The sequence below is a fragment of the Morchella sextelata genome (assembly GCF_020137385.1).
Source record: "Morchella sextelata strain SCLS chromosome Unknown scls_7, whole genome shotgun sequence".
Lineage (NCBI taxonomy): Eukaryota > Fungi > Ascomycota > Pezizomycetes > Pezizales > Morchellaceae > Morchella > Morchella sextelata.
In genome coordinates, this window is record NW_025408622.1 from 2,028,504 (window position 1) to 2,044,469 (window position 15,966).

Below are 15,966 nucleotides of genomic sequence, written 5' to 3' on the forward strand. Positions count from 1 at the left end.
TGGGGAGGGTGGGGATTCAGGAGTGTTGGGCGGCGATGCAAGTTCATTCGCTCGTTCCTGGGTTCATCAGGACTTGGTTCACTTCTGGACCGATTCCCGAACACCGAATATCAACTAGTTGCCCGAACATGTCCCAAGTTTGGTTTCGCCTGGTCAGCACAAAATGGACGGACAATTCTCGGCCAGAGTCCGAGGTAGAAGGTTCCATCTAGCTACACTACCCTTTAAATTTGCTACAGTCCGGCCGACAGACAGCCTCTGGTAGTCGGTCGGGATCATCCTAGGTACCCATTGCGTCGGTCCAACGGGTTCCTCCTTTTCTCAAGAGTGAGATATTATGTGCCTTCTTTGTTTTTTTCCCGCAAGGTAATAATTACATGTATACCTGTTGGCCGAGGTAGGTACATGTATTTCACCTATGGGGAGTATGTATAATATTATGCATCTCTCTCATGTCCAGTCGATCTTCTCCTTCTTCCCCTTTCAACCGCAACAACTACATTTGTATATGAATCTGACTTCCAGAATAATTCTGTCAGTCTGTCAGTCGGGACGCGCGTTCCTATCTTTAACAAGCAGGCATTGGCTCCGAGACGTTTCCCAACTTATACGGGGTTAGTTACTCTACTTCTGACGTCGAATCTCAATTCAGAACCCCTACAAGTTGCAGTTTTTGATAAGAGCCTCTTTAACTTACCCCAAAAACCCTTTCCCCCTCAAAAGAAAAATTGCTTCTCTCACCCCGGCCGCTGTTTCACCCGGATAAACCGGCGACACGCCGAGACTCGTCATCGCGATTCTAACCCCTGTAGTTGGTACTTGCGCTTGTTTTCTTTACTACCATGGGAACTTGAGTAGAGTACCATGATAGATTCGACTCTTTCCAGAATTAATGAGGTGTGGTGTGGCCTGTTTCGTGCGGTGCTGTGCCTCTTAGCACCAGCGTTTCAGTGTCAACCCGTGAAAAAGGACGGAAAATTTCCACCATCCAGGGTCGGGTCCATTTCCATTTCCTGCGCAGCGGTACTCGTATACATATACGCATCCAGCATGTTCAGACGGAACTAGAATGGAAGAATGGAAGAATTAGAGAAGAAAAACAACAATATTGACTTTACGGTAGGCACAATAATACCTGCCACCGACTTGACCTTCCTTAACCCCGGCCCCTGTGCATCTGCACATCTATTAATAAGAATCTCTGGGCACGGTGTAGAGTAGAGTTTGTCAAATTCCCTTTTATAAATTATCGAAAAATGAAACCCAGTTATGGAATCCAACCACAGTTTAGAGGTCAATATTCAGTGAGCATCGAAACGGAATTAAAGTATCAAGATCGACGTTAGGCCTAAGTATGTAATCCACTCGAAACAGCTAATGAAGATCCCCATGCCGGTATACTCTCTACCGAAGAATGGACTTGGCAGATATCATGGGGGCCGGCTGCACTGTGCACATATTTAGTTAACGGGTTCTCAGTTACTTTGTTCCGAAGTTTCTGTTCGACTTCTGTTTCTCCCAGGTAATGATTATCTCTCTCCCCACTTTTTATATTAGTAGCTTCGTCTTAAGCGGGGGAAATATTAAGGCAGAGCGAGGTGGGGGAAAAGTCGATGGTAGGCAAGGTACGGTTATATGTTTTCCTGGATTCGTTACAAATGTGTTGCTTCATTATGAGGTGGGTGCCAATGACCAACATCCGTGTTTGTAATGCAGGTTAGACCGTCACCACCTTAATTCTTTGGAAACAGCATGTTGATTGTGGTAAAGATCTGTCCTGACCAGTTGTGAATTATGGCCGATAGAATTAGGCGAAGATTTATCATAGTGAGTGTGGTGGTATGAAAAAGGCGATTCGCGGGGAAGCTGAATATACTGAGGATAGTTGTTAGCATTACCCTCCTAGATTCAACAGGAGAACTGCCTACATTCACAGCTACAGGTAAGAGCGTCTGGGAATATTGAATCATAGCCTACATACCTTCTTCCTTACCACCATCCACTTTACATGCCCAGACAAAAACTCTCACCGAGAGAGTTATGGTATTGTCGGCCCTGTAGGCCACGAATCAAAGACCTCATGCTCACCCAGTCCCATACCCGGTACGGGATATTCCAGGTTTTCGGCATATGGCATATGCGGGCAATCAATCATTCGTGATATGATGAGGCAACAAGCCTTCCAGTATGACCATGACCCTAGTATCTTAAGGAAAGACGCATGGTTCGTTTGGGGTCAGATTAAGCTATGATATATTGTCTTAGCCCCCATACAGAGCCAAGCTCGTCAATTGTGGAGGAATGTCAAGTACCGGATCGCGGAGGGACTCCTGAAACTCTCCCGAAGTATTGCGGATCCTTTTATATCCATTTTTTTGAGGATTAGCCACCAACAGAAGCTTTGATGATGGTATGGCCTGAGTGAAGGGTGGAAAGTGTATCATCTCACACAGTGATCACTTAATTTGGCCCCTCTGTGTAGTTGAGGTCTCAGCTGTTTTTCTCCTCACCAGATAAGTGACTTTGCACGTATTCTACCTCGAAGTACGTATGCAAACCTGCGACGCAGTGTGTTACGCACACACCCTCTAATGGGCTTAGCGGAAGGTCCCGCATTTACCGAAACTTAAGTACATGTAGTAAGGCCATCCCACCCCTTGAAACCTGTTTCGCCCTCCCCACACGAGAACGCCGAGTTCAGCAGTGTGAACAAATCTTCAAGAGCAACAAACTTTGACCGGGGTAAGAAACAATAAAAAAAACTCAATCACTTTACTCTCCTAGAAGTATATGCGTATGATGCTTCTTGCTCGGAATGTTAAGTCTAACGTGGCTAGCGCCCCTAAATACTCAACTTAGGCGGTGATAGATCTCCCTCACCTATCCCCATGGCGAGGCGGCTTTCTCAGGCTCAATCTAACCGGTCATATTTCTTAAAGAAGTCACAGGTTGTCTATCGCTCACCAATTTTTCCAGCCACCCATACCATATGGTGTGCGCGTGTACTAGATGAGGCGCACAACGCGCGTCGAGTCCCGAAAGAGGTAGGCCTACACCGATAGGAATTCTGTACGGCAGGGGTGTTATAAGTTTATTTCACCGAGCGATATACATGTCAGTGCCTTATAGAGTTTGTCTTCTTATATATCCCTCATGCCAGAATCAATTGTAGTGGGTCCGGAGTGTGAGGTGAGTAGGAGGAAAAGGTTTTTACAGCGTGATGAATTGCGGTAAGTACAATTCATTACTCTATATATGCACGGATATATATGAATGGCATAAGATACACTTTTGCACATACTTTAACAGGACCCCCAAGTTGATAAGGTTTCGCGAAAATGATATGAAAAAAATGGATAAAGTGGTTAGAACGTCAAATTCCCAAGAAAATGAGTGATATTCTATGATGCATATAGTGCAATTCTTTTCCAGGGCCAGGAGAAGTATTGTATTTCAATTAAATAAAAAGCTTAGACGTGGGCTCGTTTTATGACAAATTAGAAAGAACACACATCATGTCAACATGAGCGTCTTTGTACCCCGTTACTAAGGCGGGACAGATCAAAGGCGGCGAAAAAAGCTAATAAATTATTCTTAACATACTTATAAATAACTTGTACCGTATCACCACATATGTCCTATCCTCCTTATTCCGGAAGCTAGAACTCGGTGCCTCACTCGTCCCAAAGATCGACCGAGTGACATTTCGTGATCCAATCTGATTCTACTGTTCGGCATTCGCGAACAAGTACACGTGCCATCCAGAAACTTCCTCGAATAATACTTTGCGACCATACAATTGACAAGCCGCGTACGTACAGAAATTTTACTTTTATCTTATATACAGGCGGTAGCAAACCGAGATCATCGGTTTTATTAGTACTTGTTATCACCCTTCGGGTAGATTTTACCTGCGAGCACTATTCTTCTAGAACTATCGTCCGGTGCGGGCTCAGCGCTTGTTTTTGCAGTTCCAATAATCTAGTGTCGAGACCATAAAATGCGAGTGATAATGTATGTCCCGTAAGAGACTACATGCATATGTACATACATATAGTATTACAAAGTAGCCAACTAGTGGCAGTCTCGGGATCTGATTTTTCCTGAGAACCTACATCAATCATCGTCCAGTTTGTTTTACACCAATCTCTAATATAGTACTTGGGTATTTAGTAAAAGGTCATGAAATTGGTGGAACGGGCTAGTAGTCAGCATAAAGATTAGACATAATTAATACGAACCCGCATAGATTAGATTTAGATTGGTAGAAATAAATTTATTGTGCTTTCAATTGTGGATTTTTGGTGATGAAAGGAATCTTGTTCTCCACTATAGCTAGGTTACGCTGATTCAGTACTAACTTTTAACATAACCCTAAACCTATGCTAAGATGATATGCGTTGTTAGGAAGTCTTTCGTGAGTGGGAGTATCGTTGACGTCTATAAATTAAGAACTTTAAGTTTAATATAGTAGATCATGTCTATCAAGCGTATGCGTCCTTCACAGAAATCATAATAAATCACTCGGTTGCGTTTTACATATGTAAAACTAGTATTCCCGCCGCCACCTCGTGGTATAAGGTACATGTACATACATGTAGGCTCATAGTACGGCTCGAGCCTTCCAAATTCGCGGTTGAAAGATAGAGCATCGTGCATATACAGCCACTCTGCAAAAGTGTTCGTGATTTAGTTTTAATGTCAGTGCGCAGTGTGGCGCACCCGTGGAGTTGATGTTATTAATGTTGAGATTCAAAACAACGAAAAATAGATAATATAGTTCGTGACTGTATATAAAAGAAAGTAGGTCATTAATCACCTTCAACATTGATTTCGGGCGCCATTGGTCACTAGGAAAGTCTTCTATTGGGGGTTTTGATGGTCCGCCACGGTTACATATGAAGAAATGTCTCACTCCGAAATCGGAATCACGAACACTTTTGCAGAGTGGCTGTACATATTCCCGTAGTCTTGTTTTCAGGTCTTTACAATCGTCGCTTGTGCTGCATGTGCAGAGAATCAACAATCTGGGCTCCAAACTCACCCCTACACCCGTGTTATAATGTTACACCTGTAAATAAGTACATCTTCTTGTGTATCTCCTCGGACAGTTATGTAGATGTCACTTCAGTGAGTGATTGTGTGTGATGTATGCGCCCCATGTTTTCTTTGTACCACCTAAACGAAGAAGTGTGAGGTTAATTTGGGAAGGTGAAGATAAGCGCTTTACCTACATGATACATGGAATTGGTATTGGTGATGACGTATCTACCGAATAATTGCTTTTAGTTGATTACATTTAGTCTCTAGATCTCCTTACTCTAGACTGGTACGCGGTGGTGAATAAAATCCTCGCGAGACTTCGATGTACCCAGGCCCAGCGAATGACATGAACCTATAAGTGCTTTGTTTCAATCCGGCCTCCCATCACCTTCTTATGACCCAAACTTAACTTTCATCATCCGGCTCACATCATTATATTAACCTTCTTTTAAAACGCCGCCTTACTCAACTGGCCCTCAACGACATCTATAGAATAGATGGGGCTTATTAGGCCGACTCGTTCCCAGGCAACCATGTGTTGTAGTTACAGGTACATAGATCAGGTCACACGATTAAAACAATTGAGAATAAAGGTAAGTTTCATTTATTGATTCCCATATTTGTTATCCTCCACACACATGCATCTCATCTCCCAAAAAGCAAAAAGCATCAGCACGTGTTCAACATACTCGTCAATGCTGTCCTCTCAGCTGAAGTCACAGACAATGCCCACACACTCTTCACCTTAACCCACATCCTTGCATAGGTGCAGTAGTAAGATGCTGAAAACAAATATTAGGTTCACTTCTTCTTCCTCAGCTCAAAGGAGATGGGACTACTTACTAAGAGGTGGCTTCCACGCATCAGGCGACTTATCACCCTTCGCCTGGTTCACATTATCGGTGACCTGTGCCACACCGTCAGTTTATATTTCCTCGAGGCAGTAAAAGATTAAGAACTTACAGCAATCAGTTGTGGATTCGTGAGATCATTGGCAAAGGACTGACGTTTGGCTGTCGTCCAGGCGTTGGCTCCCGACTTCCAGGCATTGGAGAGTGGCACAACATGGTCGATGTCCTGCGGTAGATGTGTTAATGCCTATGTCATGCAGATATCAAGCCAGATGTGGTAATGAAAACTTACAAGATCAGAAGCGGCGGTCCAGGTCGCACCGTCGTAGGGCGAGAACCAGGTCCCGCTTGAGGCTGAACAGTCGCTGGCCTGGACTACGTTGGATCCGTCACGGGCGAGAACTACCTCACGAGTGCTGTTCTGTTATCAGTAATTGGGTTTTTGAATGATTACCAGACGCCTTACTTGCAAGATCCGCTCTGGGTAATCCAATGCGGGAAGAGATCACGGGAGTAACCGGTGGCATCTGTGGTCCTTGTGGTGAGAGCGGCAAGCATGGTCTTTGCGGAAGCGGCAGTGGGAATATTGGGAGGAGTTCGCTTCTCGAGCGTAGGGGCTGCGAGGGCGGCCATAACGAAGAGGGCTACTGCGGTGAGCTTCATGGTTGAGTATGTAAATGGTGAATACGAATTAAGTGAGTTGCTAGTGAGAAAGTCAACTTGGAGAATCAGACAATGGAGAGAGGTTCATGAGCCTTTATAGAACTGAATTCATGCTCACGAGAATAATATCTTCAGCTCTAGCATCTTAGAGCTGTCTTTCTGTTGCAGATCATGATCGATCTCTCAACCCCAATTGGCTATCTCTATTCACTATTGCTGCTCCTTCCTTTTCCGTGAAACATCAAGGATGTCCCCTTACTCGAGTCAGGGGAGTCATTACGTTCTTGCGCTCGTGGTATATTTTACAGGCTCTCGTTATCAGATACTGGGGTACTTTAAGGTACAGTACTTTACGATTCAACTCACTAAACCCGCCACGGTTTTCGCCTCGATCCGCTAAGGCGACCTGCATAATTATTACTATCAGTAGCCTTAGGAATCTCGGGTCCGCTTGGTTCCGACAAGTAAGGTTATTTCCACCTTCTGCAAAAGGGAAAGGTATGACGTCCAAACAGAGTTGTTGCCCCTGGGCTTTTGAATTAGAAGTTATTTAACATTAGTAGTGGGTGTGGAGGTTCACCAATCAGGTCGATAGTAACAACGGTAGATTTGTTTGACCTAGGGCGCCTTCCATTTAGTCTGATCTCGCCCCGCAATCTCTTATTATCGAGATAAAAAAGAACCTTATCGTACCTCCGAGCCAACGAACCCATGATAGCCGGGGATCTCCAAAACGTCCTTTTGTACCTTCCGGTTTAGTGCAGCCCTTTGACTTACATAATCTCCCTGGGAAACGTCTGAAACTTCTTGGAACTTGGCACCGAGTATTTATGGTATTGACCTTTGGCTATGATAGCGCTGGGCACGCGGGCCGGCGACGTACTAAGTTGCTTCAACCCTCTGCGGTATTCAGTTTCGCTTCATTGAGTTGAGAGTTGAAATCATACTTTTATAGGAAGGCGGCGGCCTCCGTGTAAATATCGTGAACCTTGGCCGAGTACGTTGGGGTACACGTGCTTATTTACATGATAGCAGTGGCTTACTTGTTAATCTAAATACAGACAATACAACGCCTAACCAATATTGTAACTAATCAACCGCAACGGACTTTGCTACAGATTCAGCAAGCGATGTTTGGGGTTTGCTTACACTTGGGACATTTATACGGCGGTAATACCTATGATCGCCCCTCTCATATAGGATCCTGCTATCATAATAAACCGTTGGGTAGACAGGGGACCGTCTTTTATCAACTTCTACGATTGATTATCAAGCCTCGGCGCCGAAGCCAACAGAGAGCAGCGATGGCAATAACTTCACATGTGCCTATCAATTGCCGGTATATTATACACCTATGGCGCCGGATTGGATAAAAGATCTGTTCGCTTAAGAGCGAGGCGTGAAATGCGGCTACTAATTATTTTGTCGTGCCACTGATTACGTTTACGCATCATGCTTTATCACTCGGCAGCTCACCCGCAGATAATACATTATCAATACACCGGAGTTATACTTAACTAACCTAGACATAAATACTGCAAGAGGTTTGGATTTGGATAAATTACATGGGATGTCCTTTACTGACCCATTATTTTAGTTGGTAGTATCAGGAAATCGAACAAACGTAAGGATAGTTACTGAATAAAGTCCTGTGCCTTGCACGTCGGAATTACTGATTTCTGTCACGAACGTTTCTATCCCGCTGAGTGGTATCCTTGCCGAGAGTTGCTCTCACTTCTTGCTTGCTACATGCAATATTATAGGCGATTGGATATCTTACTTAAAAGCTGTTGGTACGAATCGGGATTTATTGGAGATTGGGATGGGGAATGAGCTGTCAGGAAATCTTTAATAAATCTGCGGTGGACCTCTGCTGTACCTTTTTCTACTGTTTCCTATTATCCCGCTACGAATTTTATATAGAATTAAGTACTGGCCCTACGTGCCATTAAAACTTGAGACTTGAATTTCATTGGTGAAAATACAACTCATAAATTAAAGATCGACTTCAAATGCGTGGAATCGATATCTAATGAATAAAAAGATCATCCCTACAACACTGTCCATAATAACACACATAAGGTACAACGTACGCTTTGTGTGTACCTAGATAGCTAGGTGGTAAATTGGTGGTGGACACCATAATCCCTTATTATCCCCCTCTTGGCCAGTTCTCAGCTGCCTCTTTCTCCCCCTCCATTTCCTCAGGCATTCTTCTCAAATCTCTGGACTCCCCCACCCCTACCTTCTAAAAGAAATTTATACATCAAAATATCAGGGTGACAAAACCTTATTACAAACTATTCGTCTCGTTCCATTTCGCTGCAGTAACATAATCTCTCATCTTGCTTGCATCCACAATTTGCAATTGGGGTCTTTGCAAGAGCATCGAACCATTCCTTGCCTCGAGGGGGGTACCGGAACTGGTGGCGGCGGCGGCGGCGGCGGATTCAATCGTGTAGGATGCAGAACCACGGACGGTGGGGGCGGTGAGGGGAGGTGATGCCCACCATTTATCTCCAGTTGCTTAGGCGTTGACATTGGGAGCGGCTTAGAGGCACTCGTCTGGTCTTCCGTTAGTAAACCGCCTTTACATGGTTGCTAGGAATCTTAATAATTACATTCGACTTCAGCCATAGTTTACCAGCCTCGTTCCATTTGTCAGCTGCAATTGCTGCCCAATGCCGCTGCAGAACCTTCTCGTTATTCTTGAAAGCCGCGCCCATGACGGATTTTGCGAATACTTCATCGAAACTCGAGTTTTCTCGATATTGCCTATTGTGGAGAATCATTTTTTGATCAACATATGCACGAAAAAGGATTTTGCTGCCTGGGGGATCATTACTTGCCCAGTGAGTTCAAGAACAACCTCATGAACCCAACATGACCAAGTACCTACCGGGCCAGGATTAGCGCTGCCCTCACCGCAGTCTGATTGACTCAAAGTGTAACCCACCTGCTTCCGCATCGCATCCAACTCGGGTATATTGTAGGCCCATCGTGCTTTATCATACCACTGCTTCATCTTTGGCCTCGATATCTCTCGTAGAGTTTCGTGCTTCTCCGCCCAAGTTTGCAACCTTTCCAGTGTCACCTCCCCTCGACTTATCAAGTTCTTCACAGCGCGGACTCTTTCTTGTTTTGCACGGCCTAGAGGCGAGCCAGGTTTTGTAGCTTCCTCATCGAGAGTTGAAATGCACTCGAATAGTGCTCCTATATCGCGGACGAGCTTCTTGAAGTCCTCTGGTGCATCTTTCGCTACTTTGTAGAATAGCCAGTAGAGCTTGTGGACGAGTGTTACAAATGCAAGAAAGTCTCCGGTACTGTAATCATACGCCAACGTCACCTCCATCGAAGACGACATTGTGATAGCTGACGATTGTCCCTCAGAGAGCTGTTGATCTTGAAAGCTGTTGATCTTGAAGCAGTTGTCGGCGTGGGTGCTTTAATTATTTCGCAGTCAAGCATAAAAGTTAAAGATGGGGCCACTGGATTTAATATGTATGTCGGGAGCTTAAACCTTGATCGTCAAGCAAAACAACAACACTTCTGTCAACCCCGCACCAAACAGCAAAATGCTGGCAACGAAATATTTTAGCCTTAATCAGCTTCATGTTTCATCCAATCCGAGTGCGCAAAAGCGTTCCCAGTCAGTGGCTCAGAGTACTTCACGTCGTGGCGGAGGACTGACGTGGCTAGATTGTACTGGCGATGCGAAGAGCGATGGGAGGTTATCCAATGGATGGCCTATTGATCTCGAGATGCATGGGGTGGCAAGCTTCCCAGCGCCTGCAGGTCTCCCGCATGCGGCTCCAAATCCCTGGGTGGATTGGTGGATCATGGAAGCCACCAACACCCCTCTCTCACGCCAACTTGGAATTGGGATGTTTTTGAGTATGCAGATCAGGCGTTTCCCACGTACGTACCCAGGTACAGACGGGAAATATAAATATAGAATCAACACAAAAAGGATATATTTTATCCTGAGCTGCAGCCCTGCCCGCCAAAGCAGGGTAATTCGAGGTGATATATATCGATACTTTCTAGAATCCTAGCTATATGTCCTCTATCACTGATCAATCTTTGACCCAGATAGAGTACATACATGAATGTGACCGCATACCGACTTGGGTCGGACGTGGCATCGACGACTGTAACTATATAATAATTGTAGAATTAGTTGTGGAGCTACTAGTAAAACATTACTTTGGAAAGTCCAGCCCTACATCCTAGTCGGACCAAACAGAAATTCTCGGCGCGTATCGATCTCAATTCTTCGTTATTATTGGGCTTCAATAAATTCAGCTTTGGCCCCGACCTGACCTGTGTAATTTTTATATTTTTTTTCACACTAATATATATCGCTCGTTGCATCAACATTTGCTGTCATTTAATGAACTGCCGAAAAGATACTGAATTATATCGTGCTGGAGGGGCACGTAAGGTAGTGGTTGGTACACGAAAGTGTGATCATGAAGGTGGTGATCGGTAACTTTCGGGAATCATAAGTGCGCACTCGACGCCAATGGGGTCAAGTATAAATTGTCATATTTATGACGTCTCCCAAACGTACGTCTAGGCCAGGCAGGTCTCTAGACAACATGATGGCCCTATCTGGTGGTGAGGCTTTTATTATGCTTTCTAAAGTGAGAGTTCGACCTGCTGAACGACGTGTATGATCGTGAAAGTTCGATCTGATGTGGTTTGCATGTTTGCGAAGATGACAGATTCACCAGTATTATATAACTGGCGAGATGATTGAACCCTAACCCACACGTGTTAGCTAGCTTTGAGTCATAAAGGGTATGTAGGCGTTTTCAACAACCATAAATAGAGAGTACGGCGGTATAATGAAACTTTCAGAGGTATTTAGGCTTGTTTTTCTCGAAAGAGTTTGTGCTCGTTCTCGATTCTGATGTTGCACTTGAATCATGTGAGATCACTCGTATCTCATTCGCCCGGCATATTCAAGATCCTCCAATGAGCTGCTACACCATTGCCGTGTTGTATTTCCCTTTTGTTGGTTGGATATAGAACTGGAGATGAGAAGAGAAGAGGTCTGGAAGGCCGGATCTCGCAGATATATAAAGTGTGGTACTGCAAATAAAAATAAAACCACAATTCTAAACCTAAAGGATATGTAGGTGTGAGACTACATGTTGTAACGTAGACTGCAAGCCAAGCAATCACGTACTCGCGGCAGGTAATAAGTACACAAAAATGCACGTCCTAATCTGCAATTTCCATTGGAGTAGAAGTCAAAAATACACCAAAAACTTGTAGCTGCATATTCGGGTGCTTCACGCCTGTCGCGAGTACATTTCTACTCCTTGGTCCAGTGAAGTAGCTCCTCTGAGCTACGGGACGGGTTTGATGATTCGCACACGTCACATACACACCGAAATGGTTCTCGGTACAGATGCGTGAGACACTTCCATAGATATAGACCATACTTAATATTGCCCTGAAGTTTACTTCAGGGTTAAGTGGGCAGAGTCGCTCAGTATTTGCTTAGTTATCCTTGAGTCATCATCATGCTGAGCAGCTCAAGCTTGAATGTAGAGACTTGACCGTCAAGCAGTTATCCGTTCCCAATTCGGGAAGTTTCTAGACAACTTCACATGAAGAATATGACCTAACAAAGCATATATATATATCCCTGTATCAAATAAAGAATTCTGCTGTCTTGACTTTTTTAATTTCGTCGATTGCCTTTCGAAATTAAGGAAAGGAAGGCGTTAATTTACTTTGCAGGAGTTATGGCGAAGCTGAAGTTAAACTAGGCTACAAGTGCGAGAAAGGAGCTTGTAGAGTAGGAGTACCTATGAGCCGCGAGCTTCAGGGCGTTGCTAAGCGCAGCGCAGCTCCAGTCTCAAATAATGCCGTATTACTAATAAATATGGGCTCAGATTTCGAGGTGCTGCCATGTAGCCAAATATTCAATTAATGTGACACCCAAAAATAATCATTTGTCACGTATTGAATAGTAATGTTACTAACCAAAAGAGGACAAAATTATTTACAAGCCACGTCACGCTTCTATGAACAGAGGAGAGGGAGATTTTTGGTCTGATGATTGAGTATCACTCACGCATTCAAGATATAAACACACGAAAAGGGTATTTGAACAAAAGAAATGGAAAAACGAGTCCAGTAAAATAACATACAATAATGAATAAGAAACCCAAAAATAAACGAAAAAAAGAGAAACGAGACCAAAAGCTGATTGTGACATGAGAAAAAAGATGATAAAAAAATAAAAAATACTCCAACTCCAATCCTCCCAACCAAGCCCTAATCAAAACCTAATTTCCCAAACCTAACCATTAATGATAATAAGGACCACCTCCCATTCTTCCTGGGGTCCCCTGTGGCCCCATGCCCCATGCATCTTGCCACCTAACCTTATTTTCCATCAGAATTGGCGAGCCCAATCCGCTGCTACTAGAAATGCTATCATATCTCTTGCTCTTTTTTCTTCCTAATCCTCCACCCATAACTGGGCTGCTCTCAACATCCCCCATCTCATCATCTCCATCATCCCCGCTCTCAATATCATTCATTCTCCCCCCTGATAGCTCTGATGTCTCGCGCTCATTATCGTCGCGGCTGTGGTTTGGCACCACTGCAGTCGAAGGCAGGGGCCCGGCAAGCCTCCAGGTCCTTGGAACAGTCCAGCAGTGCGAGCGGAAATGGCTCCGTTCATCGGCAATGATAGATCCCGACAAACCTGATGAATCCATGCCACGCTCACCACAATATTTCCATGGTGGGGTACCCCGAAGTTTTGGACAGAGGAAGTAATCAACACCCTCAGAGTATCTGATTCCTGGTGCATCGACAGCGACTGTAGCGAGGGTTTGTAAGATTCCATAGATGAGAATCCATCTTCCTTTTCGGGCATCATGTGGGTCAATTTCTGACGCGGAAATAGACTTCTCATGCTTTGCAAATGCATCTACCAGATCATTTGATACTGATGAACTCATGAGAGACATAATATTGGTCGACTCTGATAAAGACAATGCGGCAGCTTTATCCGCGGTGGCAGGGGTGGTAAACGCTGATGTCGGCGTATTTGTGATTGAACCTCTTCTGGCACCTTGAAAGAAGCGATTCTTGAACCCTCGCCCCATAACCATGGGTGGTGGCACTAATGGGAACGGATATGGCATATGCGGATACTTTTGCTTCTCATCAAATGTGATTAGAATATCAGTGATGTGAAGTTCCTCGTCGTCTGCCCGCCAGTGTGGTGATTTATGATTGACAAGTTTGTTTCCGGCAACAGTGTTGTTCGGTTTATTTACTATACCGACGCCCTGAGTATTGTTCTGGCGGGGGTGGTGGGTTTGGGCATTACTGTTACTCCACGACACATCCCTGTCGACTAGATAGTCATAAAGCGCTGAGAAATCTCGCTGGAGTTGGACATATACCATTCTGCTCAGGCGGCCATCGGGTGTGTGAGGCGGCCATGACCCAAATCTTGAGGAATAGTGCTTGATCAAAAACTTTTGGAACTTATCAAATGCTGCCCTTGCGTGTGGTGCTGCTGAAGATGTGGTAGGCCACATGTCAGTGAAGTTGAAATTGCTCAGTCTCTGATCCGCACCAGCAACACGGACTTGAATCTCTAATGAGGCTCGGTCGATCAGGGCCTTTGTGATGGGTGATATCTCCCTCCACTCTCCGCCCCCTTCCAGCCGCGCCAGCATTCCTGTACAATGAACGAATCCTTCCCGCCATAGGCTTTCAACACCTCCTACCATCTCACCACCGCCTAACCCGCAACCCAAGGCTCCAGATGCACTAGCCCTTTCCGCCCAGACCACAAGACCTGCAGCACCTTCAGGCCAGTTACGAACATCATCAAAATCACGACCGTTGAGGTAATCAATTATGATCTTTTGGGTGCTCATTTGCCCCTTGGGACTCATAAGACTTCCGTAAGGAGATTCGATTTCTGATACTCCATGATCCACAAGATCGTAATTCAGGGGGTTCGGGGGGCTGAGATATAAGTCCATTCGGTCGACGAGGTCAAGCAGAGTCTGACCGAGTGTTATACCTACTAGCGCTTTATTGAAAAGGACTGCAAAGAAATTGCGTGTGGTAAGATGATGCTTGTGGGTTGCGAGCTTGTCACCACCCATTTGCGCAGGGAAATATAGTCTGTATTGAACGCCTTCCTCGCTATTTGCATCGCTCTTATTCGATTTCTTCTGTGAGCCAAGCTGGTATTCAAACTCCATGCTTGTAGGTGAGATCCCATCATCAGACCCATTTGCACCTGTATACCGAGGGGGCGTTAATGGTCGCTCTCTAAAGGATTCTTCGAGTGCGGCTATCAAAAATGGTGATTCAGTCTTTCTTAGAGCGGATGAGTATAGTCGAAATGATGCTTTCGGCGGTGGTGGTTTGTAAAGGCCTTGAGGATTTCGAGGTATTATTGGCCGTTCGGTAAGATAAACTAGTGTATCACCATCCGGGAACCACAACTCCAGGTCCTATCGACAAATTATTAATAAAAAATCTGATATTAAGGGAAGGAACATAGTATATACCTTTCGTCCTTGCCCTCCACCTTCCCATAATTCTTCCCGTCGTCCGCCACCTTCCCATCGTTTTATCTCAATCTTCTCACCTAGTGACAACATGCCACCACCCAACCCCAATCCTAACCCCAACCCATATCCACTTTGGTGCACATCTTTCTTCCCAAGACCCGAACCACTACTCAACCTCCCTCTAATCTTCTCACTATGACTATCAAAGAAGCTCCTCAAGGCGCTCTTCCCAATCTTTGGGCCCGAATGCGACAACTGAATGCTCCCGCGCGAAGATCCCGACACAGACGACACAGACGGCGTTAGCAAACCCCCGGAACCAATCTTCGCAACACCCTTCGACCCTGTCCGCGAATGAGAGGTTGTCGAAGGCGAAGACGGAGATCCCGAGGCGGAGATTTTGTCGAGCTTGACTCGGGCGCGGGCGGAACGTTGTGCCATGTTTGGTTGCTTGTATGGTGGTTGTGGAAAAGTTGGTTGTTACGAAGTGGGAAAGAGCTTGATCAGTCAGACTACTCGGACTTTCTCTCACTCGTTGCACACACAACACTGCAAGTTGCTTGCTGCTGCAGGGCTTTTTTCTCTTATCTTTGATGATATGTTATAACGTAACAAGGCTGAGGCTGAAATAACGAACTGATAACGGAATTCGAGCAACCACACACAGAAATATGTAAGCGATGGGGGGGAGAGTGGTGCCCGGGGATTTGATTAAAACTCAAAGGAAGGGAGAGAAAAAATTAAAATAAGGAAGAGAGACAGGTAACTGGTTTAATATGAAAATGAGAAGAAGAAAAGAAAGGAAAGGAGGTAAGGTAAGGTGAGGTGAGGTGAGTAGA

The 15,966-nt window shown here is 45.0% G+C and overlaps 4 protein-coding genes across 4 annotated transcripts; 1 reads left to right on the forward strand and 3 right to left on the reverse strand.

Moving 5' to 3' along the window:
* Positions 1-5,712: 5,712 nt before the first annotated feature.
* Positions 5,713-6,557, reverse strand: H6S33_012203 (uncharacterized protein; the record flags this gene model as incomplete). The annotated part of the gene is made up of 5 exons (XM_044843589.1): positions 5,713-5,825; positions 5,887-5,950; positions 6,007-6,120; positions 6,187-6,310; positions 6,361-6,557. The coding sequence occupies 5 exons, from the start codon at positions 6,555-6,557 to the stop codon at positions 5,713-5,715; spliced, it is 612 nt and encodes a 203-aa protein (XP_044695871.1).
* An 830-nt stretch (positions 6,558-7,387) lies between these two features.
* On the forward strand, positions 7,388-8,161 carry H6S33_012204 (uncharacterized protein; the record flags this gene model as incomplete). The annotated part of the gene is made up of 6 exons (XM_044843590.1): positions 7,388-7,462; positions 7,513-7,554; positions 7,619-7,727; positions 7,793-7,937; positions 8,084-8,101; positions 8,155-8,161. 6 exons carry the CDS (start codon positions 7,388-7,390, stop codon positions 8,159-8,161), a joined length of 396 nt encoding a protein of 131 aa, XP_044695872.1.
* A 689-nt stretch (positions 8,162-8,850) lies between these two features.
* Positions 8,851-9,921, reverse strand: H6S33_012205 (uncharacterized protein; the record flags this gene model as incomplete). Its single annotated transcript, XM_044843591.1, has 4 exons — positions 8,851-9,083; positions 9,202-9,332; positions 9,403-9,452; positions 9,514-9,921. The coding sequence occupies 4 exons, from the start codon at positions 9,919-9,921 to the stop codon at positions 8,851-8,853; spliced, it is 822 nt and encodes a 273-aa protein (XP_044695873.1).
* Positions 9,922-12,883: 2,962 nt separating this feature from the next.
* H6S33_012206 (uncharacterized protein) lies at positions 12,884-15,568 on the reverse strand (the record flags this gene model as incomplete). The annotated part of the gene is made up of 2 exons (XM_044843592.1): positions 12,884-15,067; positions 15,125-15,568. 2 exons carry the CDS (start codon positions 15,566-15,568, stop codon positions 12,884-12,886), a joined length of 2,628 nt encoding a protein of 875 aa, XP_044695874.1.
* Positions 15,569-15,966: the final 398 nt, after the last annotated feature.